Here is a 26,026-nt window from a genome sequence, read left to right on the forward strand (position 1 = left end):
TTCTTGTGTTTTTTTTTCCATTTTTTTTTAACTTTGATAGATTTCTTTAGATTTTTTTTAATCTTTTTTTTTTTTTTTTAAAGTTAAATCATCCGGAGAAATGCAGTTCCAGAGATGTCTATGACTGAGTTTGAGTCAGACAATGTTCCAACATCCGGCCCTTCACCGGGCACATCTGCCCCCGCCAGAGTCCCCAGGTTCCCTCCTGCCACCCCCGTCCCCGGGCTGCCTCTATGGCAGACTCTCTCTCTCCCTTCCTCCCTCTCTCTCCTTCTCTCTCTCCTTCCCTCTCTCCTGCTCCCTTTCTCCTTCCCTCTCCCTCTCTTTTCTCTCTCTCCCTCTCTCCCTTTCTCTCTTTCCCTCTCCCTCTCCCTCCTCCTCTCTCTCCCTCTCTCTTCTTCTCTCCCTCCCTCCCTCTCCCTCTCTTTCTCCCTCCCTTCCACTGTCTCCCCCCCCCCTTTGGGCACTGTGTTTTGCAGTGTAGGCACTGTCAGATTATCCTGCAAATCCCTTTCCTCCTTCCAGCACTACTCAGTTCTTGTCCAGAATGCTCATTTCCAACTGTGCTCATTTCCTCCGGGCCCTCTTCTATTGTCCGTGGGTAGTAGTCTCCTACTGTGTTCTTATATCCCATATATAAGTGCAATCATTTTTTTTCTTTCCCTTGTAAAAACTCACTCATTCCCTCACCCCCCTATCCATAATCTTAGATACAGTGATCACGGTTGCAGTGACCCTGAGACAGATTTTAATCTGTGCCTGCCCCCCGCCCCTTCCCAGGTATCTGGACTGTTTTTTTTGCTTTTTGGGGTTTTTTTTTTGCTTTTTTTTTTTTTGGTCGGAGTCATAGCCAGCAATGCTCAGAGCTCCTCACGGTGCTCGGGAGACCCTATAGGATGCCGAGGATCGAACCCGGGTCAGCCATGTGCAAGGCAAATGCTCTCCCCACTGTGCTATCACTCCAGCCCCTGTATTTTTTTTTTTTTGTAAAATGTCTCCTTTGATTGAGGGTTGAGGCCCTGCAGCTTACAGCACTGTCCAGAGCACTGTTTGGGGAGTACTCCAGCCATCCCCCCCCAGCCACCAGAATGCCTAGGTCCCTTCCAACCCCACTTAGCCAACTCAGTTGGGTGGCCACTGGCCACTTTCTCCCCACGAGGACCGTGTGTACTCCTGGCTGCTCCGTGTTGGAGAGTGACCACTTGGCGTGCTCCCCATGTCCCTTGCTGGCCAGAATAAAAACCAAGGGGCTGGAGTGATAGCACAGCAGGGAGGGCGTTTGCCTTGCACGCAGCCGACCCAGGTTAGATTCCCGACATCCCACAGGGTCCCCTGAACACCGCCAGGAGTGATCCCTGAGTGCAGAGCCAGCAGGAACCCCGTGCATCGCCGGGTGTGACCCAAAACGCAGAAATAAAATAGTTATTTGGTGGGATCAGAGAGAGGTAGCACAACGGGGAGGGCGTTTGCGTTGCACCTGGCCCACCCAGATTCAATCCCTGACATCTCATAAGGTCCCCTGAGCACCTCCTGAGTGCAGAGCCAGGAGGAACCCCTGTGTATCGCCGGGTGTGACCCCAAAAAGAAAAAAAAAAACAAACAAAAACAGAATAAAAACCAAAACACACTCTTGAACCAAGTGGACACGTGATTTTGATGCAGTAAAACTTCCAGTGTGTTAATGTGACGTGTCGTGGGCAGCTGTGCGTCTTCTCTTGATGCATGTGGGGTATTGGTCTGGGGGTCTTTGGGGGCATCGGAGGGAGGGGTGGCCGGAAGTGGGGGGTCTTCGGCGTCACATGCTTCCTGTCTTGACTCCTGGGTTTCTTCAGCCCCCGTGGGGCCCATGTGGGAGTCCGTGGGCAGAGGGGGAGGGACTTGGGTTTTGTCAATAGCAGCTAGGGGAGACCCCCGAGATTATTACAAGCCCCCCCAAGTCAGAAGAGGGGAGAGCAGAATCCCCAGAGACTGTGTCTGCACGGAGCTCGCTGCTTACTGGCCAGGTCTGGCCGCTGTCCGTTGCCACCCAGGGATCTAAGTGCCGAGGGCTGAGGTGTTCAGGCTGAGAGTCTCTCTCCGGGATCCCGCGGGGCCTCATGCACCTGCAGTGGTTTCCTGGGTGACGCTGTCGCACGTCCAGGGAAGGAAGCCACCAGGGCCCCGGGGAGTTGGGGGAGGCGAGGGAGGACGGACATTTCTCTGAAACAAGCCAAGAGGGCAGGAAATAAATTCTCTTTCCTCGGCAGGAGTGGTAGCACAGCACGAAGCATGCTTGCCTTGCATGCTGCTGACCCGGGTTCGATTCCCAGCATCCCATAGGGTCCCCTGAGCACTGGCAGGAGTGATTCCTGAGTGCAGAGACAGGAGTCAGCCCTGAGCATCGCCGGGTGTGACCCGAAAGCAAGACCAACCAACCAACCAAAACCAACCTCAGAAGGCCATGAACTGCATCCCAAGTGATGGGGCCCAGCTAGAGCCCCCAGTGCCCTGGGAGAACCCCATAAAAACACTCATTGGGGGGCTGGAGCAATAGCACAGCGGGGAGGGTGTTTGCCCTTGCACGTGGCTGACCCGGGTTTGATCCCCAGCATCCCATAGGGTCCCTTGAGCACTGCCGGGAGTGATTCCTGAGTGCAGAGCCAGGAGTCAGCCCTGAGCATCGCCAGATGTGACCCAGAAAGAAAAAAAAAATCTTTTTCCTGAGAGCAAGCGTCTCTCTTGCTTCCTACCCGCTAACAGAAGATCTTTCTAGAATCCAGAGAGGCTGCCCTGGAGGCTATTTTGCTCTGAAAGAAAGCATCAGATTTCTCTCGAGCTCCTTAAGATTGCCTCCAGGGGAGTTTGGAAAAATTCCCCCCACTTGGTGTGACCTGGGGAGTCTCCAGCAAGGCCAACCTTCCAAGGCTCACCACAGCCTTCCTTGGGGCTCTGCAAAGATCCTGTCTCCAAGCAAGTTTTGTCTTATCAGAACATTTCAGTGCCTAAGGAAGTGAGGTCCCCTGCCCAGCACCCCTCCATGGTCACCCCGGCCCCTCCTGGCCATTCAGTTCCCCTCCTGGCTTAAAATATTTAAAATCGATCTCCTGCTTCTAAAAATGAAGGAATCCAGTTTTACCCTCTTCCTGCTTTCTCTCTCCACAACTGTGTTTAAAAATCTCATCTGAGCAGCCTGGAGCCATAGCACAGCGGGGGAGGGCGTTGGCCTGGCACGCGGCCGGCCCAGGTTCGATCCCCGGCATCCCATAGGGTCCCCTGAGCACTGCCAGGAGTGATCCCCGAGTGCAGAGCCAGGAGTCAGCCCCGAGCATCACCAGATATGACCCCCCCACACACTAAAAAATAAAATAGCACTGTAGCACTGTCCTCCCTCTGTTCATCGATTTGCTCGAGCGGGCACCAGTAACATCGCACAACAAATTGTGTGACTTGTTGTTACTGTGTTTGGCAGATCAAATACACCACGGGGAGCTTGCTAGACTTTGCCTTGCAAGCGAGGTACTCTCAGTAGCTTGTGCAGAGAGGGGCGGCGGAATTGAACCCGGGTTGGCCGTGTGCAAGGCCTTACCCACTGTGCTATCACTCCAGCCCTCTGTTATAGTATCAATTATATGAGTTTCTGCTTCTGTACTTTTATATCTGTAAAATAAAATAATAATAAATAAATTAATTAAAATCTCATATGAGTTCCTTACCTCAAGAGCTCGAGTCAAACGCCGCGTTCGTGAACACCCCGTCTGTTCCTAGGTGGCTGAAGAAGAGAAACACAAGATGACCATCACCTATCCTGTCCCCACCCTGTCTCCTGCTTGCTTTTAGGAAGGGGGGTCGGGTTTGCTTTCTACCCACAGTGCTCAGGGGTTGCTCTTGGCTCAGTGCTTGGGGGACTGTGTGGGGCTGGGGATGGAACCAGGGTTGGCTGCAGACAAGGTCAATGCCCGAACCCCTGCCCTGTCTCTCCAGCCTGGGAAATCTGCTTCAAATGGGCAAGAAAAAAGATCACCAAGAAATGAGACTCCTCAGGGCTGGAGTGATAGCACAGTAGGGAGGGTGTTGGCTTTGCACGCGGCCCGACCCGGGGTTCGGTCCCCAGCATCCCACATGGTCTCCTAAGCACCGCCAGGAGTGATTCCAGAGTGCAGAGCCAGGAGGAACCCCTGAGCATCGCCGAATGTAACTCAAAAAGCAAAAAAAAAAAAAAAAAAAACAGAAAGAAAAAGAAATGAGACTCCCCGTAACAACTCTGACCAACCAATGCTGTGCTTCACGTTTTTAAGTTAATAGTTTTTAATGGGGTCATACCCGGCGGTGCTCAGGGTTGACTCTTGGCTCTGCACTCAATGATCAGTCCTGGCGGTGCTCAGGGGACCCTATGGGATGCCAGGGATCGAACCCGGGTCTGCTGTTGTGTCAGGCAAGTGCCTTTTCCACTGTACTATCACTTTGGCCCCCACGTCTTAATTATTATTTTGTTGTTGTTGTTTAGCTTTTTGGGTCACACCCGGCGCTGCACAGGGGTTCCTCCTGGCTCTGCACTCAGGAATCACTCCTGGCGGTGCTCGGGGGACCCTATGGGATGCTGGGAACCGAACCCCGGGTCGGCCTCATTCAAGGGGCTATCACTCCAGCCCCTCGTTCCTTTCTTTTGCTTCCACTGTTTGGATTTGGGGGTCGGGGGTTACTCCTGAGTCTGTGCTCAGGGATCATACCTGGTGATGCTTGCGGGGTTAGAGGGTCCCCTAGGCGGTGCTGGGGATGGAATTCAGTTCACCTGCGGAACTGTCCAGCCCTCAGTTCCAGTTTACCCCCCACAGGAAGTTACTGACTTTTGGTTAGCTGTGGGGGATACATTGGGCTCAGGGGGCTATGCAGTGCCACCATTAAGCCCCAGAACCTTCTTCCTGCCCCACTGGGCGGGGAGAGGAAGGGGTGGATGGGATTCACCACTTGAGCCCATTCTTACTGCAAGATTTTCCAAGAATGGCAGTACTGCCCCCTAGTGGCGTTTTTAAAAAATTTTTATCCTGAGTATTCCTCAACTGAATTTAACGGGGTTTATTACATAGCACAGCGGGTAGGGCGTTTGCCTTGATTAGGGTTTGATTCCTCCCTCCCTCTCGGAGAACCCGGCAAGTTACCGAGAGTGTCCCGCCTGCACGGCAGAGCCTGGCAAGCTCCCCGTGGCGTTTTCCATATGCCAAACACAGTGACAAGTCTCACGATGGAGACGTTACTGGTGCCCGCTGGAGCAAATCGATGAACAACAGGAGGACAGTGCTACAGTGCTATCACATTGAGTTGGCTCTGGACCCCCCAAAGAATTATCCTGTGTCTGTGCAATTTCAACCTGCTGTCTGGGTTTTGGTGGAAGCATTCGTGCAGTGAAAATTCTCCAAGCCTGGCATCTGACAGCTTTTAATAGAAATGTGATGAGTTGCTGTAAACAGAATTGCCTCATGATGGAGGGAAAACTTGTAGGGCTTCCAACTCTTTGCTAGAGTATTTTGACCAAAAAATAAGGCTGTTCACCCAAAAGGAGAGAGAGAAAACAAAAGGGAATGCCCAGCCACAGAGGCAGGGTGGGATGGGGGGATGGGGGGTGGGAGGGATACTGGGACCCGTGGTGGTGGAGAATGGGCACTGGTGGAGGGATGGGTACTCGATCATTGTGTAACTGAAACCCAAGCACAACAACTTGTAAGTCTACAACTGTACCTCATGGAGTTTCACTAATAAAAAAAAATTAAATTAAAAAAAAATAAGGCTGTTGTTTGGCAGAGTCTCTGATACCATTTGAGTGACTAATACAATATTGCCTGCTGCCTTTTTATTTTAATTTAATTGAGAGTAGGCGTGGTGTTTTTTTATTTATTTGTTTTTGTTTTTTATTTTATGACCACAGCTGCTGATTCTCGGGGCTTACTCCTGGCTCTGCACTGAGGAATTATTCCCAGCAGTGCTCAGAGGACCATATGGGATGCCAGGGATCGAACCAGGTTTGGTTGCATGCAAGCCAAGCGCCTCACCTGCTATCTCTCCCGCCCCAAGGGAAGGGCTTTTTTGGTGCTTAGGAATACTCCTGGCTCTGTGCTCAGGGGTTGTTCCTGGTGGTGCTCGGGGGACCGCACGTGATGTCAGGGGGTCTAACTGGGGTTGGCCACATGCAACCTACATTCCATGGTGGTTCTCTTGGAACACACAAGCTTCACTCTCTCTCAGCATTTGCCAGCCCAGAGCTGCGTGACTCGGCGTCTTCTTGTCGCACAAACAGTGCTCCCTTTGTGTTCGTCTCTGTTCTTAATCGCTTTCCTGCAGTGTTCTAATGTGACATTTACTATCTACCTATTGTATCACAGCGGGTAGGGCGTTCGCCTTACACGCGGCCAACACGGCCGACCCGAGTTCGATTCCTCCGCCCCTCTCGGAGAGCCCGGCAAGCTACCGAGAGTATTCGATATGCCAGACACAGTAACAACAAAGTCTCCAATGGAGACGTTACTGGGCCCGCTCGAGCAAATCGACGATCAACGGGAGGGCCTTTACCTTTACCTACCTTACCTATTGTATCTATTGCAGTTAGGACCTATTCCCTCTGCATTTCTGCATTCGTGTTAGTCAAGGAGATATGAGTGAAGATTTGGTGTTTTTGTTGTTGGTTTTTTTTTTTGCTTCTTGGGTCCCACCCGGCGATGCTCAGGGCTGACTCCTGTCTCTGCACTCAGGAATCACTCCTGGCAGGGCTCGGGGGACCCTATGAAATGCCGGGGATTGAACCTGGGTTGGCCACTGTCACTGTCACTGTCCTCCCGTTGTTCATCGATTTGCTCGAGCGGGCCCAGTAACGTCTCCATTGGAGACTTTGTTGTTACTGTGTCTGGCATCTCGAATACGCCACATAGAAGGAAAATGCCCTCCTCGCTGTACTATCGCTCAGGCCCCAAGATTTGTTCTTAAAGCAGGGAGTCCCCAGTATAATGATCCTCACACACAGAGCCAAGAAAAAAGTTAAAGAAAGAACATGGACGCAGTCATGAAGCCTTCCCAGCTTGGGCCCGGGGAGGCAGTTCAAATGGGAGTCCTGCTTTGCACGTAGGAGCCCCAGGTGGGGTCTTGAAACCCCTTTTAGGTCTCCTAAGAACCTTCAGAGCATGGAACAGGAAGAAGACCCTGAGCATCAGACACATCCCCCATCTCAGTGTTGGGAAAATGACTCAGAGGGCTGGATCACGGGCTTGGCTCTTTCTATTTTTTTTGCTTTTTGGGTCACACCCCGCGATGCACAGGGGTTCCTCCTGGCTCTGCTCTCAGGACTTACTCCAGGCGGTGCTCGGGAGACCCTATGGGATGCTGGGAATCGAACCCGGGTCAGCTGCGTGCAAGGCAAACGCCCTCCCTGCTGTGCCATTGCTTCAGAGAGCCCCAAATTCCATCCCCAGCATCACATGGTCCCCTGAGCACTGCCAAAGGCCCCCCAAGCACTGCCAAGTGTGTCCCCCAAAACACCAGGGGAAAATAATTCTTTATTGATATGAAAGTGAAATGAGGGGACTGGAATGATAGTCCAGCGGGAAGGGCATTTGCCTTGCACACAGCCGACCCGGGTTCGATTCCCAGCATCCCTTATGGTCTCCCAAGCACCGCTAGGTGTAATTCCTGAGTGCATGAGCCAGGAGAAACCCCTGAACAACACCAGGTGTGACCCAAAAAGCAAAAAAAAAGTGGAATGAATATGAAGTAATTATAACTCTGCCACATCCACCCTTTCCGATTACTATTTAATATAGTATTGTTAAATTTATAGTGATATCTGGTTACTATTTAATGACTATATAAATGAAACTTAAAAAATCAAATTAATTTATATAGCCAATAATAATCTGTAGATAGCCAATATATAATATAATATAATATAATATATAACATAATATTAATTTAGATAGCCTGGTAAGCTACCCGGGGCGTATTTGATATTCCAAAAACAGTAACAATAACGGGTCTCATTCCTCTGACCCTGAAAGAGCCTCCAATAAGGCAGCGTTGGAAAAGACGAGTAAGGATTGGCTGCCGAAATCCCAGGGCTGGCCTGCCACAGAGGTGGGGTAGGGTGGGGGGGATGGGGTGGGGGGGTGGGAGGGCTACTGGGTTCATTGGTGGTGGAGAATGGGCACTGGTGGAGGGATGAGTACTCGATCATTGTATAACTGAAACCCAAGCACGAAAGTTTGTAAGTCTACAACGGTACCTCCTGGTGTTTCACTAATGAAAATAAAAACTAAAAAAAAAAAAAAACTCAAGGCTGGGACGAATGGAGACGTTACTGTTGCCCGCTTGAGTAAATCGATGAACAATGGGATGACAGTGACAGTGACAACCAATAAAAGGAATAGAAATTTAAAAAAAATCCCTTCTTACCTATGAGGGTTCAGGGGGCTTTTTCCATCATCTGAAACAAGTCAGAGACACACACGATTGTTTCACAGAAGCAAACGAGATGGGGAAGGAGGTCTCTTGGGCTAGGGAGCACCGAGCAGGCTGATTGGCAGGTGACTTTCACTGCAGGCTTGGGGAAGTGTCTCTCCCCACCACCTCACCTGTGTCTGGCCAGAATGAAATGTTGCTTCGAGTTCACCGCTTCCTCCTCCCTTTTTCTTTCTCTCCCTGCGAACCTCTCCTTCCATCCCGGCTTCCTGCCTCCAGCGCTAATATTATCTTGGTGGGGTGATTGCCATGGTGGATTCTCCAAACCCATTTTTTGGGGGGGAACTGCATTTGATAATCCAGCCTCCAGCTAACCCATCACCTCCTCTAATCACCAACTGCACCAGCAAACCAGTACCAGGAGGAGGCGTGCTTGGGAGGGATCACTTCCGGTTCCATCTGCGCGGCAGAGTTCCAGAGCAGAAGCTTTATTATTTTATTTTATTGGGGCGGGGTGAAGCATCCCCCAAGAGCAGCAACCGTCACTCAAGAACGCCCATCTTAGGGCCAGAGTGATAGATCAGCAGGGAGGGCGTTTGCCTGACATGAGGCTGACCTGGGTTCGATTTCCAGCGTCCCATAGGGTCCCCCAAGCCCCACCAGGAGTAATTCCTGAGCACAGAGCCAGGAGTCACCCCTAAGTATCATTGGGTGTGACCCCCCCCAAAAAAATCACCCATCTTGACGTTGTCCAAATGCGTGGTCGCCCGAACACCAAAGGGAGTAAAAAGGGGTGAATCTTCCCCACCCCCGCTGATACAGATGTCTTGGAACCAGAGCGACAAATGCTGTGGTCCCATCGTTCGACACCAGCTCCCGTGGAGAAGGCGGAGGGAGAAGGTGTCTTCTTAGTTACCTTTTTGTCTTCTGCGTCTCCGGAGCAGAACCAGGAATAGGCTCCCCGTCAGCAGACCAGCCGTGGGGGCCACTGCCGCCCCCACGTAAGCCAGAACTTGCTGGGTGGTGAGCGGTCCCACTGCAAGAGACAGACACGGAGAAGGTGCCACTTAAGATGTGTGCTGGGGGGGGGGCTGGAGCGATAGCACAGTGGGGAGGGCGTTGGCCTTGCACACGGCTGACCCGGGTTCGATTCCCAGCATCCCATAGGGTCCCCTGAGCACCGCCAGGAGTAACTCCTGAGTGCAGAGCCAGGAGGAACCCCTGTGCATCGCTGGGTGTGACCCAAAAAGAAAAAAAAAGATGAGTGCTGGGTTGTGCCGAAATGCCCTCTGCCCAAAAGGTTTTGGGGAGTCCTGAGCTAGGAGGTCAGGCAGGGTCATCCAAGGTCCTGTCACTGTTACTGTCCTCCCGTTGTTCATCGATTTGCCCAAGTGGTCACCAGTAACGTGTCCATGGTGAGACTTGTTGTTACTGTGTTTGGCATCTTGAATACGTCACCAGCTTGCCAGGCTTTGCCATGTGGGCGAGATACTCTTGGTAGCTTGCCAGGCTCTCTGAGAGGAGCGGAGGAATTGAACCCGGGTCAGCCAGGTCGGCTGCATGCAAGGCAAGTGTCCTACCCGCTGTGCTATCACTCCATCCCTGACAGTGCTAGCAGCCCCCAAAAGCCCAGTCAGAAAGCATCAAGAGAACTGGCGGTGGAACCCAATTTTCTTTTCTCTTCTTTTCCTTTCCTTTTCTTTTTGGGTCACACCCGGCAATGCACAGGAGTTACTCCTGGCTCTGCGCTCAGGAATCACTCCTGGCGGTGCTCAGGAGACCATATGGGATGCTGGGATTCGAACCCTGGTCAGCCACGTGCAAGGCAGCACATGGGCTCAGGAAGTATCTGTGTGCCCTTCCTTTGTTCAAGGTGGCCTTTATAGAGTTTCTTCAATCTGCCCCCATGTGGGGCTTTCTAGCTAGGTAAGAGTTCGCTGCTAGGTTGGTTGCCAAGGGCGGTTGCCTTGGTCTGGAGTTTCTCTGGCAGAGGTAGGGGTCTTTCAGGTGTCATGAATCTCCTTTAGGTCCTTAACTGCTCTCTCTCTCTCTCTCTCTCTGATTCAGTTTGTGTCTCGATGGGGGTCCAACCCTCAGGCCTAAGTCTTCATTCTTGCAGCTTCAGTGTTAGTGAATTTATGACTCCTCAGAAATCCCACTGCCGCGGGCCCTCACCCATCTACCTGCCTGCCTCAGTTTAGCAACAGAGCTCCACACATTTGAAGCTCAGGGTTTGCTCCCAAAAAAGAAAAAAAGAAAAGAAAAAGAAAATTGGGGCGGAAGCCAGAGCACAGCAGGGAGGACGTTTGCAAATTCAGTTCTACACCACTAAGCCCTTCTGTTTTTGTTTGCTGGTGGGGTTCAGGGGACCCTAAGGGGTAGTAGGGATTGAACCCTGGTTCGCTGCATTTAGCACCAGGGCCCAACCTGCTGGACTATTCCTCTATCCAGCCCAACAAGTAGTTTTAATAAGCGACGAGGGGAAAGTGTTATGGATACGAATGAAATAAACCTGAAGGGAGATGGGCTTCATGGATGCAGATTGAGGGTGCGCTGAAAAGGTTTTGCAGAGTCAAGTTCTTTTGAGACATAAGTTAGGCCTCGAGGAAGTGGCCTTGGGGCCTGGAGCAATAGCACAGCAGGGTGGGCTTTGCCTTGTACTCGTCCGACCCGGATTCCGGGTTCAATTCCCAGCCTCCCATAGGGTCCCCCAAGCACCGCCAGGAGTGATTCCTGAGTGCAGAGCCAGGAGGAACCCTGTGCATTGCCGGGTATGACCCAAAAAGCAAAATAAAAAAAAAAGAGGAAATATCCTTTTAGTTATTTGAAAACTCTCTGGCATTTTGCCCAGGAGGGGGAAGAAATGGGAGGGTTAGATTCGCAGAGGAGAGCTCAGAAACCCCTCAAGGATGGTAGGGGCTTCTGGGGGGGCTCCTGATTAAGTCCCCAAGGCTCTGCTAGTGACCAGGAAGTCAGCTGGGATCCACTGTGGAACCACACACAGGGGAAACCCGGAAGATAGAAATTCAGAGCGATAGCACAGCGGGGAGGGTGTTTGCCTTGCAGGCAGCTGTCCCGGGTTCGATCCCCGGCATCCTCTAGGGTCCCCTGAGCACCACCAGGAGTAATTCCTGAGTGCAGAGCCAGGAGTCAGCCCTGAGCATTGCCGGGTGTGGCCCAAAAAGCGAAAAAAGAAAAAGTCAGAGAAATTCTGTTTTCCCATTCTATCTCTCCGGGAAACTTCCTGAAGCGGAGGGCGGGGGAGGGGAGGTACCTTGGCAGAGGGGCACCGGGGCGGACCACTGGCCATCAGCCTGGCAGACTGTTTTTGCCGAGCCGTTCAGGAACTGTGTCTCAGGACAGTGGAAGGAGCAGGAAGAGCCGTAGCTGGTGTTGCCCCAGGGGTTGGAACAGTTGGCCACCAGGGGTCCAGCCACCTGCAGCTCGGAGCAGGTCACAGCTGCAGAAAGAGAGGGGGGGGGAGGGCTGGAGCAATAGCACAGCAAGGAGGGCATTAGCCTTGCACGCGGCCAACCAGGGTTCGGTTCCCAGCATCCCATAGGGTCCCCCGAGCACTGCCAGGAGTGATCCCTGAGTGCAGAACCACGAGTCAGCCCTGAGCATCGCCGGATGTGGTCCAAATAGAAAAAAAATAGCTTGGGGGTCACTGAACCCTTTCAGAGTGAAAATTGGAGGCCCAGTGGGGCTGCAGGGATAGCATAGCAGATAGGGTGTGTGCCTTGCATGCAGCCGACCCGGGTTCGATCCCCGGCATCCCATAGGGTCCCCCGAGCACCGCCAGGAGTGGTTCCTGAGTGCACGAGCCAGGAGGAACCCCTGTGCAATGCTGGGTGGGACTCAAAAAAGCAGAGAGGGGGAGAGAGAGAGAGAGAGAGAGAGAGAGAGAGAGAGAGAGAGAGAGAGAGAGAGAGAGAGAGAGGTGGGCATTCCACAACGGAAAAAAGGAGGGGAGGAGGAAGGAGGGGGAAGGGTCCTGCTGTCCAAGATCAGACAGGACACTGCCTCACGTCCAGCTCCCCTGCTGGCCCTCCCAGCATCCTACACAGCAGGACAGCTGCCACCCTCAGGAAGGAGCTGAGAAGTGGCCTAAACACTCCATCACCCCATCACGCGTAACGCGCTCCCAACGCTTCTTCATCGTCAGCCCCTCAAGGTCCACTGAGCATCTCTGGGCATCTCCCGGGGTCACCCTGGCCCCGTGGGCGCAGAATGAGAACCCCGGGGGAGGGACCTGCTCCCGGCCCCGCTACCTCTGCAGGTGGGCGTCGCCGCCGTCCACTGTCCCGGGTCCCTGCAGCTCAGTTCGCTCCGGCCCATCAGCCTGAACCCCGCTTGGCAGGCGAAGTAGCACGTGGTATTGAGCCCAAACCGCCCCAGATGGTGTCTGCAGGAGATGGTGCCCTGTGCGGGGATGCGGGGGACCGGGCAGCGCACCTCCGGGGTCCTCCTTAACACTATGCCTGCGGCGAGAAAGGGCTGCATGAAGACCAGCTGGTGCCTTCTGCGGGCAGAAGGTTCTAGAAGGGGAGCTGCCTCAGTTTACCTGTGCAGGTGGGTGGTGGGGCCGTCCAGCTCCCGGCCGCGGTGCAGTCCACGTGGTCGAAGCCCTCCAGTTGGAAACCCTCATGGCAGGAGAAGTAGCAGGTGGTGCCCACAACGGCCTGTCCAGGGGGCCCAGCACAGCGCAGACTGCCCTCCATGGGGGCGTAAAGTTCTGGACATGTGATGGCTGCAAGACCAAACGAACAAGGTCCCCTGTGCTCAGAAGCTCTGGGCTCTGCAGGCATGTAACAAATTGGCTTCATATTTGATTTGATTTTATTTTTTGCTTTTTGGGTCACACCTGGTGATGCTCGTGGCTGACTCCTGGCTCTGCACTCAGTAATTACACCTGATGGTGCTCGGGGGACCCTATGGGATGCCGGGAATCGAACCCAGGTTGGCTGCAACAAGGCAAACAGCCCCGTCTCCCTTTGCCCGCAGCAGTGGGTGAAGAGGGCTGGCACGGGGCACCTGGGACTTAGACCCCCACGCACCACAATCACTGTCCCACCAGGGGACCCCGGGGCTCTCGGAGTAAGGAGTCTCTCAGCCAGGGGACATCCATCCTGCACTGTCATTTCCCATCTCCCTAGGGGAAACTTTAGACCCGGGGGGGCGCGGGAGAGTGGCAGGTTCCCCATGAAACATTTTGGTTTTACTTGGGAGTCACAGCCAGCAGTGCTCAGGGCTGACTCCTGATTCTGTGCTCAGGGATCGCTCCTGGTGGGGCTCTGAGGACCTTACACGGTGCCGGGGATTGAACCTGAGCCGGCCATGTGCAAGGCTGTGTTGTGTGTCTCCCCAGCCCCATGACCGTCTCTCTGAACCTCCCAGTCCATTTCCAACACCCCCAAATGCAGCCTGTGAGTGATGGCTTTGCAGGGGCGAGTCCCCATTTTGACCCCCAGTACCAGCTGGTCTCCCGAGCACCATTGGGAGTGAATCCCAAACCGAATAAAAAACCAGACACGTGGGGCTGGAGCGATAGCACAGTGGAGAGGGCATTTGCCTTGCACGCGGCTGACCTGGGTTCGGTTCCCAGCATCCCCTACGGTCCCCTGAGCACTGCCAGGAGTGATTCCTGAGTGCAGAGCACAGGAGAAACCCCTGTGCATCACTGGATATGACCCAAAAAGAAAAAAAAAACAGACACACTCCCTGGTGAGTTTTCGAGGTACCTTGGCATGTGGGGAGAGGGTCGCTCCAGCCCCCCGTGGCCAAGCAGTGCAACACGGGCTCGCCCACCAGGACGAAGCCCTCGAGACAGGAGAAACTGCATGTGGACTGGAACCGGAGGTCCCCATCGGGGTGCGAGCAGTTCATCCGTGCCTTGGCAGGGGCCGACAGGTCCTGGCACCGCAGGGCTGAGGAGAGAGAAGCCGGGGGTGAGACACGCCAACTTCCGCCCGTTGCCCCTTTCTACAACAGCCTTGTCTGTTTTTCTTTTTGGGTCCCACCCGGCGATGCTCAGGGGTTCCTCCTGGCTCTGCACTCAGGAATCACTCCTGGCGGGGTTCGGGGGAACCTTTGGGATGCCGGAGATCGAACCTGGGTCGGCTGCATACAAGGCCAATGCCCTCCCCATCACTCCAGCTCAGATGATGGGAGGCAGTTTTGCACACAGGTATTAATACTTTTTTAAAAATTTTATTTGTTTATTTAGTTTTTGCTTTTTGGGGTCATACCTGGCGATGCTCAGGGGTTACTCCTGGCTCATGCACTCAGGAATCACTCCTGGCGGTGCTCAGGGGACCCAATGGGATGCTGGGAATCGAACCTGTATCGGCCATGTTGGCTGCATGCAAGGCAAACGCCCTACCCGCTGTGCTATTGCTCCAGCCCCACAGGTATTAATACTTTTCACCAACTCCTTCTGGGCCCCCAAATGTAGACTATCAAGGGCTGGAGCAATAGCACAGTGGGGAGGTCGTTTGTCTTGCACGTGGCCGACCCAGGTTCGATTCCCAGCATCCCACATGGCCCCCCAGAACCGCCAGGAGTAATTCCTGAGTACAGAGCCAGGAGGAACCCCTGTGCATTGCCAGGTGGGGCCCAAAAAGCAAAAAAAAAAAAGTTAAAAAATATGTAGACTAACAGACTGGAGAGATAGCACAGCAGGGAGGGTGTTTGCCTTGCACATGTTTCACCTGGAATTCCAGTCAAATATACCCCAAGCCCTTGACTTTGATTCTCCTGCAGAAAATGTTTTTTCCTCTGAGAGTCTAGCTTCCAGGAAGCAGGGGGGATACGTACCTACACATTCTGGGGGGGTGCTTGTCCACATTCCAGAGGCCAAACATTGCAACTCGCTGGGCCCCCTGAGTGTGTACCCTGGAGCACAGTGGAAACTGCACTTGGAGTTGAAGGAGAAGTTTGCCAGCGGGTGGCTGCAGTTTCCTAGCACGTGCTCGGAAAGTTCCGGTTCTCCACACTCGTTCACTGCGGGGACGGGATGTTGAGTCAGTTCCACTGAGAACTCAGAGACAAGCTCAAGATTGGTGGCGCTGGACCGATATGTCCTTCCCAGACCCCTAACCTGTCCCACCTGTCCATCTGGACATGGCTCAGAAATCACCCCTAGCAGTGCTCGGGGGTCCTGATAGGATGCTGGGGATCGAACCTGGGTTGGCTGCTGGAAGCATTCATTGGCTTTTCTCCCAAACCCAAGGGAGTCTGGTGGAGTTCTCTCTGTTTGGGGTGTGGTTTGCACTTTTATCTTTTGGATTTGGGGGGGTCGCACCTGGCTGTGCTCAGGGCTTACTCCTGGTTCTGTGTTCAGGCAAATCGCTTTCCTGTTCTACTCTCTTTCCCGCACCATTGGGATTTTTTCTGAGCTAATGTGCTAAGGAGTCTCCAGCCCCCGCGCCTGGCTGTCTTCGCTGGGGCCCCTTGGAGGGGAGCGGGTTGAGTTTCCCTCCCCACCCCGACCAGGGCTCCAACAGCTCCGATGCATGAAGGTACCGGCAGAGGGACAAAGGCATGCGGGTCCCGGGGCTGAGATCTCCAAGCCTGCTTGGATCAGGGCTGAGCATCCTCCACCCAGATCCTCCAAATTCCAGTAGGCGGGGGTCACACCCACCAACTGCCCCCTGGCGCCGTGTAATCCTATCAACGGCCAAGACTCAGAGACTATAAAACCCAGCTCCTGGAAGCGACATCTTATTATCTCATTCCTACTTTGGACAACCCGGCAGGCTACCAAATGTAACCTGCCCACACGGCAGAGTCTGGCAAACTCCCCGTGGCGTATCCAATATGCCAAACACCAGTAACAATGATGGGTCTCATTCTCCCAACCCTGAAAGAGCCTTGAATATGGCACTTTAAAAAAAAAATCAGGGCTAGGATGAAGGAGACGTTACTGGGGCCTGCTCGAGGCAATCGACGAACAACAGGATGGTCGTGATCGTGATCGAATGTGCTAAGGATTAGCATCCAAGGACGCAGGAATGGTATTAGCCTTCATTAGTCCACTCTCTATTCTCTATTCTAGGTGGTTTTCTTTGTGTGTGTGTGTGTGTGTGTGTTTTCTTTTTTGGTCACACCCAGTAATGCTCAGGGGTTCCTCCTGGCTCTATGCTCAGGAATTACTCCTGGTGGTGCTCAGGGGACCATGTGGGATGCTGGGAATCGAACCCAGGTCGGCTGTGTGCCAGGCGAACGCCCTCTCTGCTGTACTATTGCTCCAGTCTTTTATTCTAGCTTTTAATTTTCCTCCGGCAGAGGACTTGGCCTCCAGTGGCCGGCCGGGGGCCACCCCGCTTTCCACACCACAGATGGGGAATCGGAGGGGGGGGAAATCTCACCAAATTCACACTCTGGACCGTAGAACCCTGGGTAGCAGGCGCAGCTGTAGTTCCCGATGGTCTCCACACACTCGCCTTGCCGGCTGCATGACAGTTCGTTGCAGGAGGCTGACCAGGACAGAGACACCCCCACATCAGACTCAGGAAGCCCCCAAAGAAAAGTGGGGTTCGCGTCTGAGTCGCCAGCCCCAAGTCTCGTGCACGACATCACAGAACACTTGGGGTTCTGGGAGCTCAAGAGAACAAATGCCGGCAGAGAGAGGAAGCTTGGGAGGAGGCCAGTAGATTGGATGGTTCCAGAAGGTTCCAGAAGCAGTTGGGATACTAGCACAGCATGAAACCAGGCAGGTGTAGGGGTGTTCTATACCTAGTTGTGGGTCTATCTATCTATCTATCTATTTATCCAGTTACACCCACCAACTGCCGTGTAACCCCAACAATGGCTAGGATCCAGAGATTATCACACTCAGCTCCCAGAAGCGCTCGGCCGCAAATGCGGCCGCGTGACATCTTATCATCTCATTCCTACTTTGGACAACCTGGCAGGCTACCGAATGTAACCTGCCCACACGGCAGAGTCTGGCAAACTCCCCGTGGCGTATCCAATATGCCAAATACCAGTAATAATGAAGGGTCTCATTCTCCTAACTCTGAAAGAGCCTTGAATATGGCACTTTTAAAAAAAATCTCAGGGCTAGTACGAAGGAGACGTTACTGGGACCTGCTTGAGGCAATCGACGAATAACAGGATGGTTGTGATATTGTGATATTGTGATGCTCAGGGGTTCCTCCTAGCTCTGCACTCAGGAATCACTCCTGGAGGTGCTCAAGGGACCCTATGGGAAGCCGGGGATTGAACCCGGGTCAGCCATATGCAAGGCCAATGCCTCCCTGTCGCGCTATCGCTCCAGTCCCTCAATACTCCTTGTATTGATCCTGAGACATGATCAATAGACCTAAGAACGGGAGAGGAAGGGTGTGAGATAGTGGTTGGGGATCTTGAAATACGAATGGTATTCTAGGACTCTACAAGCGTGCAACTGAGACCTCCAGGACCTATAATAATATTAAATATAGGCGGTAGAGCGATAGTACAGTGGGAAGGGCGTTTGCCTTGCATGCGGTCGACCCGGGTTCGATTCCCAGCATCCCATAGGGCCCCCTGAGCACCGCCAGGAATAATTCCTGAGTGCAAAGCCAGGAGGAACCCCTGAGCATCGCCGGGTGTGACCCAAAAAGCAAATAATAATAATAATAATAATAATAATAATAACATCACTATCACCCTGTTGTTCATCGATTCACATCGATTCACTCGAGCGGGCCCAATAATGTCTCTATTCGTCCCTGTCAAGTGCAAGCGTAGCCCGATGACATATTGGGGGATCTTCAAGGGTCAGAGGAATGAGGACCATTCATTGTTACTGTATTTGGCATATCGAGTACACTGCGGGTATCTTGTCAGGCTCTGCCGTGCGGGCGGGATACTCTCGGTAGCTTGCCGGGCTCTCCGAGAGGGATGGAAGCTTTTGGGGCAGCCTCTCATCACCTTTCCAGGTGTTCCCAGTCAGGCATATATGCGGGTATGATACTCTCAGTAGCGTGGCAGGTTCTCTGAGAGCAAGAACCAGAGAATAATAAATAAAAAATATTATTCTTATATGAATATATAAAATTATTGTTGTTGCGGTTGTTATAACCTATAATTAAAAGGCAAATTGCTCTTCCCCTTCCCAAGGCCAGTATTCTGACATCCTTCCTGGGCGGCAGGAGGGATGCAGGCAGGGAGGCGGGCCGCGGGCGGTGATGCTGGCCAATCAGAGGAGGCGAGTCCTGAAGCCCAACCAATGGGAGCGCGGAGCGCGCTCTACCCACCTGTGTAGCACAGCGCGCGCTTTTTCTTCCAGCAGGGCTCGTCGTTCCACGTGCCGGGCGCCGTCTGCCGCTTGATGTACATCTCCACGCAGTCCTGGTTGTTCTTCTTGTTGTTGGGCTCGTTGTCGGCCCAGTTCTCCGCCTCCTGCGTCAGGGCCTTCCCGGTCCCCACCCACATCCAGGTGTCGTTGACCCTGCGGATCCCGATCCAGTAGTAGGAACTGAAGGGCGGGATGACCTTGTTGAGGTACTCGAGCTCCTGCCTGTTCTGGATGGCCACCAGGTCCGTGTAGCTCTTCTTGCAGAACGCGCGGGAGGCGTTCCAGGAGTAAGCCTTGGTGCTATAGTGGTAGGTCCAGGCGGACACCCCTGGGTGATGGGTCAGCTCTGAGGACAGAAACAGGAGGTTGGCAGCCCCCCCAGCCGGGAACTGGCCATCCAAGGACCAGTCTGCCACGCCTGGTGAGTTTGTTAGAAACCTTTTTTAAAAATTATTAATATTTTTTTTGACGAATCTTTGTGAGATGCAGTTACAGACTTGCAAACTTGCGTGATTACGTTTCAGTCATACAATGATCGAGCACCCATCCCTCCACCGGTGCACATTCTCCATCACCAATGTTCCCAGTATCCCTCCCGCCACCTGCACCCCTTCCCACCCTCTGCCTCTGTGGCAGGCACATTCCCTCTTACTCTCTCTCTCTCTCTCTCTCCTTTTAGGTGTTATTGTTTACAATACAGGTACTAAGTGGACATCATATTTGATCCATGGTCTACTTTCAGCACCCATCTCCCATCCCTATTGAGCCCTCCAAGCATCCTTCCCTTAGTGGTCCCTTCTCTGTCTGAACTGTCTTTTCCCCCAGCATGTGAGGCTGGCTTCCAAGCCGTGGAGCGATCCTCCTGGCCCTTATCTCTACTATCCTTGGGTGTTAGTCTCCCATTCTGTTACTTTATATTCCACAGATGCGTGCAGTCCTTCTATGTCTGTCCCTCTCTCTCTGACTCATTTCACTTAGCGTGATACTTTCCATATTGATCCATTTATATGTAAATTTCATGATTTCATCTTTTCTACCAGCTGCATACTATTCCATTGTGTAGGAGTACCAATGTTTATGGAACCAAGGTTTCTAACCAAAGTTTATGGAACCAAAGCGGAGAACTGGGCAGGAAAACGGGGGTCTTCATTTACACCAGCTGCTCCGGCCAGGGGGACCTGGGCAAAGTACCCAAAGCGATTGGCCCCAGGAAGGGGAGGTTTCCAAGAGCACCTTTAGCGACCATCTTGGAGGCTTTCTTATCTAGCATGAGTCAGATAGAACAGTCTTTGGCATGAAGTCCAGGGAAGATATTGGGGTTCCTCAGACATCATCTGATAGGAAACTGCAATCATAGGCACACCAAGGGACTTTAAGCGGTCCCTTCCCTGAGACCAGGCGGCCTCCTGGCTATGCAGTTAACAGCATGTACAAATCTTGAATCACACATGACGAACTCCTGCCCAGGAGATGAGGACCACCCCTCAGTATAATTATTTGATTCCTAATTAAGATTTTTTTAAATTATATTTTTGTGTGTGTTTTTTTTTTCGTTGGAGGTCTCATACCTGAATTGCTCAGGGCTTTCTCCTGCTTCTGTGCTCAAGGATCACAGTGCTGGGTTGTCCACATGCAAAGCGAGTACCAACCCCCGTCCTTCCTCTCTGACCCTCTGGGGGTCTTTACCTTCCACTCCTCTCCTCTACCCTGCTGATTCTTTTTTTTTCTTTTTGGGTCACACTTGGCGATGCTCAGGGCTGACTCCTGGCTCTGCACTCAGGAATTACTCCTGGCGGTGCTCGGGGGACCCTTTGGGTTGCTGGGGATCGAACTTGGGTCGGCCACGTGCAAAGCAAATGCTGTCCCCGCTGTGCTATCACTCCAGCCCTACCCTGTTGCTCTTGAATCACCCCTACTTCCTCTGTCTCAGAGCGCTCATTAAAATAGCGTCCCAAAGAGTCTTTTTGGGCTGGAACAATAACACAGCGGGGAGGGCGTTTGCCTTGCAAGCGGCTGACCCGGGTTTGATCCCTGACATCCCATAGGGTCCCCGGAGCACCGCCAGGAGTGATTCCTGAGTGCAGAGCCAGGAGTCGGCCCTGAGCATCGCCGGGTGGGACCCCAAAAGAAAAAAAATAAATTATGTTTTGAAAAAAAAAAGAGCCCTTCGTTGGGGAGTGTTTGAGTAGCAAATCGGGTCAAGAATGTGCCCTCCCGAAGAACAGAGGGCACGGGGCGGGGGGTAATGACATTGTTATCAGAGCCAGCGGGAGTTTGAAGCCCCCCAGAGCAGAAAGGAGCTTACCAGCTGCTCGGGCCTAGCCGGTTCCCTTTCCTGTGTCTGAGTCGCAGGTTCCTGACCGGCCCTCTCTCATGGGTCCTAGGGGACAGTTTTATTTCTTCCTCTCTAACACCTCCGCCCTGCCCAAATGTTTGCTCTACAGCTTCCTGGCACTGGTGGCCTCTGCCAAGTGGCCTTCCGGGACTCTGGTTTCCTCCCCTCCTTGTAACATCTTAGAAACGCTATTGTACACCGGCAATGCCCAAATGACACGGGGTGCTTCGCGCTTTCCTGGTGACGCGTTTTCTTTGGAGAAAAGGATTCTGAAAGAACTATGTGGGTTGGGGGTGGGTGTACGCAGGATAACATTGGTTTGTCCTTTCTGCCTTGCCACAGGGAGCTTAGGTTTATTGGGCTGCTCCCATCACAGTGCTCCCGTTCATCTGTGTTTGTCTGTAACCTCTTCTCTGTGCTCTGTGCTCTCTTCCCCAACCAGTTAATCACCATTTTCCCCTAAGTAGTACCTGTGTGATTTGTAAAGGTCAAATTCCTCAGAAATCTCTGATTTTGCAAATATTGCTTTTCTCTGCCCTTTAAGTCCTTGGCACACTTAATTCAGAGCAATGTCCTTTTTGTATAGACACAGGAATACATACATGAAGCTTGTACAGGGTGGCTCTCCTGGGGGCATCTCGTTATAAATCTCAGACTACAGTGCTCAGGCCAGATTAATCTTTCCTAACCCTAGCAGGGTCCTATTCTAGATGTTACTTTCTGGATCATGACCGAATTTGTCCAGGACCGTGCTCTTTTTTTCCCCCAATTTTTATTAGTGAAACACCATGGGGTACAGTTGTAAAGGTAAAGGTAAAGGCCCTCCCGTTGATCGTCGATTTGCTCGAGCGGGCCCAGTAACGTCTCCACTGGAGACTTTGTTGTTACTGTGTCTGGCATATCGAATACTCTCGGTAGCTTGCCGGGCTCTCCGAGAGGGGCGGGGGAATCGAACTCGGGTCGGCCATGTTGGCCGCGTGTAAGGCGAACGCCCTACCCGCTGTGCTATCGCTCCAGCCCCAGGGTACAGTTGTAGACGTACAAATTTTTGTGCTTGGGTTTTGATTATAAAATGATCAAATACCCATCCCTCCACCAGTGCCCATTTTCCATCACCATGGATCCCAGTATCCCTCCCACCCCCATCCCCCCATCCCACCCTGCCTCTGTGGCAGGGCATTCCCTGTTCTCTCTCTCCTTTTGGATGTTGTGGCCAGGACCATGCTCTTAACTTATAGTTAAGTATTAAGGCGCTGTGGCCAGGCCCATTTCAATGCCAGGGTCACTCACAGCTTGCCCTGGGTCCATCCAATCCCTCGTCAGACCCTGCTTTTGGGGTACAAGGAAGTAAGGGCAACTGAAGCTTAAGTCGGGAGAACAGATGCCCAGGGGTGAATATCACTGGGAGTCAGTCAACTCCCAAGTTACAAAGCATAGTGGTAACTGTCTACCTGCGTCTGGTGGTGCTCCCGGGAGCCTTATGCAGTGTCAGGGATGGGGCTGACCTTCCCCACAGTACTCTCTCTCCAAACCCTTCCTAACTGTGGAGCTGGAACACCGACATCTGCATCTGCCTCAACCCAGGCCCCCCACCCCACCCCCGAGCCAGGCAGAGCGAAACGTTTACCTGAGATCAGGGCCGTGAAACAGAGGGCTTGAACAGCTCTGAAGAACACCCGCTGCTGTCTCTGGTTCCAGAAGGTTCTCAGACAGCTTGCCTGCAACAAAGAAGGCGTCCTAGGAAGTATCCCTGCGCAATCACGGTGGCCTGGAATATTCTAGTCACTGTGCTTGAGTTCACTGAGGTCCTCCCTGGCCTCTCTCCATGGGGAGAAGAGGGAACCCAATGTTTTAGCTTTCTCATGGAAAGACTCCCCTTCTGGGACCCTGGCTGCAAAGGACAGGGGTTTGTGTCTTCATGCTGCCAGTGAATAATTATTGAATGAATACTTAGGGCCACTGGTATTTTCTTTTTTCATACAATTTATTTTATTCTTATAAAAAGATTTTTAGAAATTGAGGCTGGAGCAATAGCACAGCAGGTAGCGCGTTTGCCTTGCATGTGGCTGACCCGGGTTCAATTCCCAGCATCCCATAGGGTCCCCTGAGCACCGCCAGGAGTAATTGCTGAGTGCAGAGAGCCAGGAGTAATCCCTGTGCATTGCCAGGCATGACCCATAAAGCCAAAAAAAATTAGAACTTTTAAAATTTATTAATTGGGCTGGAGAGATAGCACAGTGGGCAGGGCGTTTGCCTTACGTGCGGCCGACCCAGGTTCGATTCCCAGCATCCCATATGGTCCCCTGAGCACCGCCAGGAGTAACTCCTGAGTACAGAGCCAGGAGGAACCCCTGTGCACCGCCAGGTGTGACCCAAAAAAGCAAAAAAATAAATAAATAAAAGTAAAAGTAAAATAAAATTTATTAATTTATTTTGTTTTTTTGGGGACCCACACCCAGCAATGCTCAGGGGTTCCTCCTGGCTCTGCAGAAGTTACTCCTGGCAGTGCTTGGGACCAGCTGGGATACCAGGGATCAAATTCTGGTTGGCTGCATGCAAGGCAAATGCCCTCCTTGCTGTGCTATTGCTCCAGCCCCTGATCCAATATATTTTATGCAAGAAAAATGCCAAGCACATGCATATTCTGCCCTTATTATTTTGCAACAACCTTCCTCAGAAAGCTGATATACCAGACCCAACAACATAAATTGGCTCATGAAAATGTCTCGATATACACTTGTTATATATATACACCAGAATATGGGGGTTGGGTTTTTTTGGGGGTCACACCCAGCAATGATCAGGGGTTATTCCTGCTCTTCACTCAGGAATTACCCCTGGCGGTGCTCAGGGGACCCTATGGGATGCTGGGTGTCGAACCCGGGTCAGCTGCGTGCAAGGCAAACGCCCTCCCCGCTGTGCTATGGCTCCGGCCCCACATTTTTGCATTTTCATCTGGGAAGAGAAGCTGTATCTTTCCTCAGAACCACCCAGATTTTCCCTCCTGTAGTATGTCAAACATAGCCTGACATGAAGGGGTCTCACCAAAGGGAAGAGGAACCAGGGAGAGAAATCCAGAAGTTGGCCAATTCGGAAGAAGTAGGAGATGCAAAAGATAAGACGGGGATCGATTCTTGTTCTTGGGACACAGGGTTCAAACTCAGGACAAGCTCAGAGACTTTGCTCCTCCCACCCTCCCATCCCTTCTCCCCAGCACAGATCAGCCTACCCCCGAGCACTGCAATGACCACTCCGGAGAGTGACACGTGGCTGACTTCCTTCTCCCATCCGGTCCCTCCTAGGGACTCTGCATCTAGCGAGAGGGTGGGATTCTGAAGCCTGCATCCCCGTGAGATATTCCCGGAACAAGCAGCATGCACTGTTTCTAGAATATCGTCCACGAGTTCAAGAGTGCCTAATTTCCCAAGTCTGTCCCCTGGTTCCAAAATCCCATGGAACCCCAGGAAGCTTCTCTTTCTCATGGCCATAATAACTGACACAGACTGATACCCCCTGTGCTTAGACCCAAATGCCATCTTTCTTTCAATGCCACTTTTTATCTGTTTTCTTTAATTTTTTTTTATTTTAACGAATCACTGTGAGATACAGTTATAGACTTCCAAATTTTCATGATTACGTTCTAGTACCATCCCTCCACCAGTGCCCATTCTCTACCACCAAGGTTTCCAGTATCCCTCCCATCACCCCCACCCCATCCCACCCCCTGCCTCTGTGGCAGACATATTCCCTCTTACTCTCTCTCTCTCTCTCTCTCTCTCTCTCTCTCTCTCTCTCTCTCTCTCTCTATCCTTTTGGGTGTTATTGTTTGCAATATAGGCACTAAACAGCCATCATGTTTGGTCCTTCATCTACTTTCAGCACACATCTCCCATCCCGAGCGAGCCCTCCAAGCATCATTGACTTAGTGGTCCCTTCTCCATCCCAGCTGCCTTTCCCCCCAGCACATGAGATCGGCTTCCAAGCCGTGGGACAATCCTCCTGACAGAGCGACTTTCTACAAATGTGTCCCAGGGACACTCAGGGTCAAAATCTCTCCATTTGGCAGGTAAGAAAACGGAGTCCTTAATAGTACCAGGACGGAGGGCAGAGATGAGAACCTCAGTGTCCCGGTGTGCCCCATCAGAGATCTGGGGGAGATAAATGGGAGCCCCAAGTTCTCTGCCTTAGAATTCAACCCAAGAGAAGAGAAATCGGGCAGAAGAAGGACGTTTTACCATCATCTGAAGAGACGGCGATGGATGGAGTTCTCAGAGGAAAAAGGTCAAAGAGATGAGGTCCCCCAAACAGCAAACCTAGAAGAGCGACCCATCCCCATCCCCTTGGCCCCCCAAAACACAGTTTCTGTGTCGCAAAAGCGAAGAGAGAGAATTCAATGCACACGGTGATTGGGGAGATTCCAGCAAAGCTGGGGTTAGGGGTATCCCAAACTCCCCGGGCTGCCTGGCATCCCCACCTGCGTCTCCACCTGCCCCAACTCTGCCATGTCCCTGAGAAGAGAGAGAAAGTCACACTCACCATCTCTGCCCCGGGTTGGTCCTTCTCACCTCCTGTCCTGGTGTGCTTATATGTGTAGCTGTCGGGGGCATTTGGAAAGGTCACTTCCTCTCCGTTTCCCAGAAAGCCACCAGGACACTGATAATCAGGCATGAAACTGGTTGAGGAGGAGAACTGTGTCGCTGAAGGATCGCAGGGCAGTGGCTTCCAAGGGTCCCTGCTGGAGCCTGGTTGGTGAATCACTCCTGGACTTTCCAGGCTGAGCGGGTGGCAGACAAGCTTCCTGCAAGTGGGCTGAGAGGCTGGGGTGGTGGGATCCGGCCGCTGGAAATGGGTTGAGTCTTAATCACTTCTTTGCAGCATTGTGAAACGTCCCTGAATAAACACTTAACTAGGGAACAGACGAAGGAAAGGGGGTGGGGTCGGGGCTGTACTTTTTGCTCCTGGAGACAAATGGCCAAAAAAAGCCACACACA

The 26,026-nt window shown here is 52.5% G+C and overlaps 1 protein-coding gene across 4 annotated transcripts; it reads right to left on the reverse strand.

Annotated features, from left to right (window-relative positions):
* Window positions 1–1,651: 1,651 nt before the first annotated feature.
* SELP (selectin P) lies at window positions 1,652–25,857 on the reverse strand. Of its 4 annotated transcripts, XM_056108565.1 has the most exons (13): window positions 25,572–25,857; window positions 22,663–22,753; window positions 18,660–19,046; window positions 16,785–16,892; window positions 15,232–15,417; window positions 14,157–14,342; window positions 12,980–13,165; window positions 12,687–12,896; window positions 11,690–11,875; window positions 9,332–9,451; window positions 8,410–8,440; window positions 3,693–3,748; window positions 1,652–2,199 (listed from the first exon to the last, which is right to left on the reverse strand). In XM_056108565.1, exons 1-12 carry the CDS (start codon window positions 25,701–25,703, stop codon window positions 3,694–3,696), a joined length of 1,878 nt encoding a protein of 625 aa, XP_055964540.1. In that variant the 5' UTR covers window positions 25,704–25,857; the 3' UTR covers window positions 1,652–2,199; window position 3,693. The 4 variants fall into 4 exon arrangements, with proteins under 4 accessions (XP_055964540.1, XP_055964543.1, XP_055964542.1 ...); XM_056108568.1 differs by lacking the exon at window positions 14,157–14,342; XM_056108567.1 differs by lacking the exon at window positions 11,690–11,875.
* Window positions 25,858–26,026: the final 169 nt, after the last annotated feature.

Source organism: Sorex fumeus, unplaced genomic scaffold (assembly GCF_029834395.1).
Source record: "Sorex fumeus unplaced genomic scaffold, SorFum_2.1 ptg000226l, whole genome shotgun sequence".
Classification (NCBI taxonomy): Eukaryota; Metazoa; Chordata; class Mammalia; order Eulipotyphla; family Soricidae; genus Sorex; species Sorex fumeus.

What these genes read in the sequence shown, in the direction of transcription:
- SELP (XM_056108565.1), bottom strand. Translation starts at nt 25,703, where the DNA reads ATGCCTGATTATCAGTGTCCTGGTGGCTTTCTGGGAAACGGAGAGGAA. An exon ending in GCGCGCGCTGTGCTACACAG is followed by an intron (nt 16,893 to 18,659) that starts GTGGGTAGAGCG and finishes TGTCCTGGTCAG; the next exon opens with CCTCCTGCAACGAACTGTCA. An exon ending in CCCTCTCCCCACATGCCAAG is followed by an intron (nt 13,166 to 14,156) that starts GTACCTCGAAAA and finishes TTGGTCTTGCAG; the next exon opens with CCATCACATGTCCAGAACTT.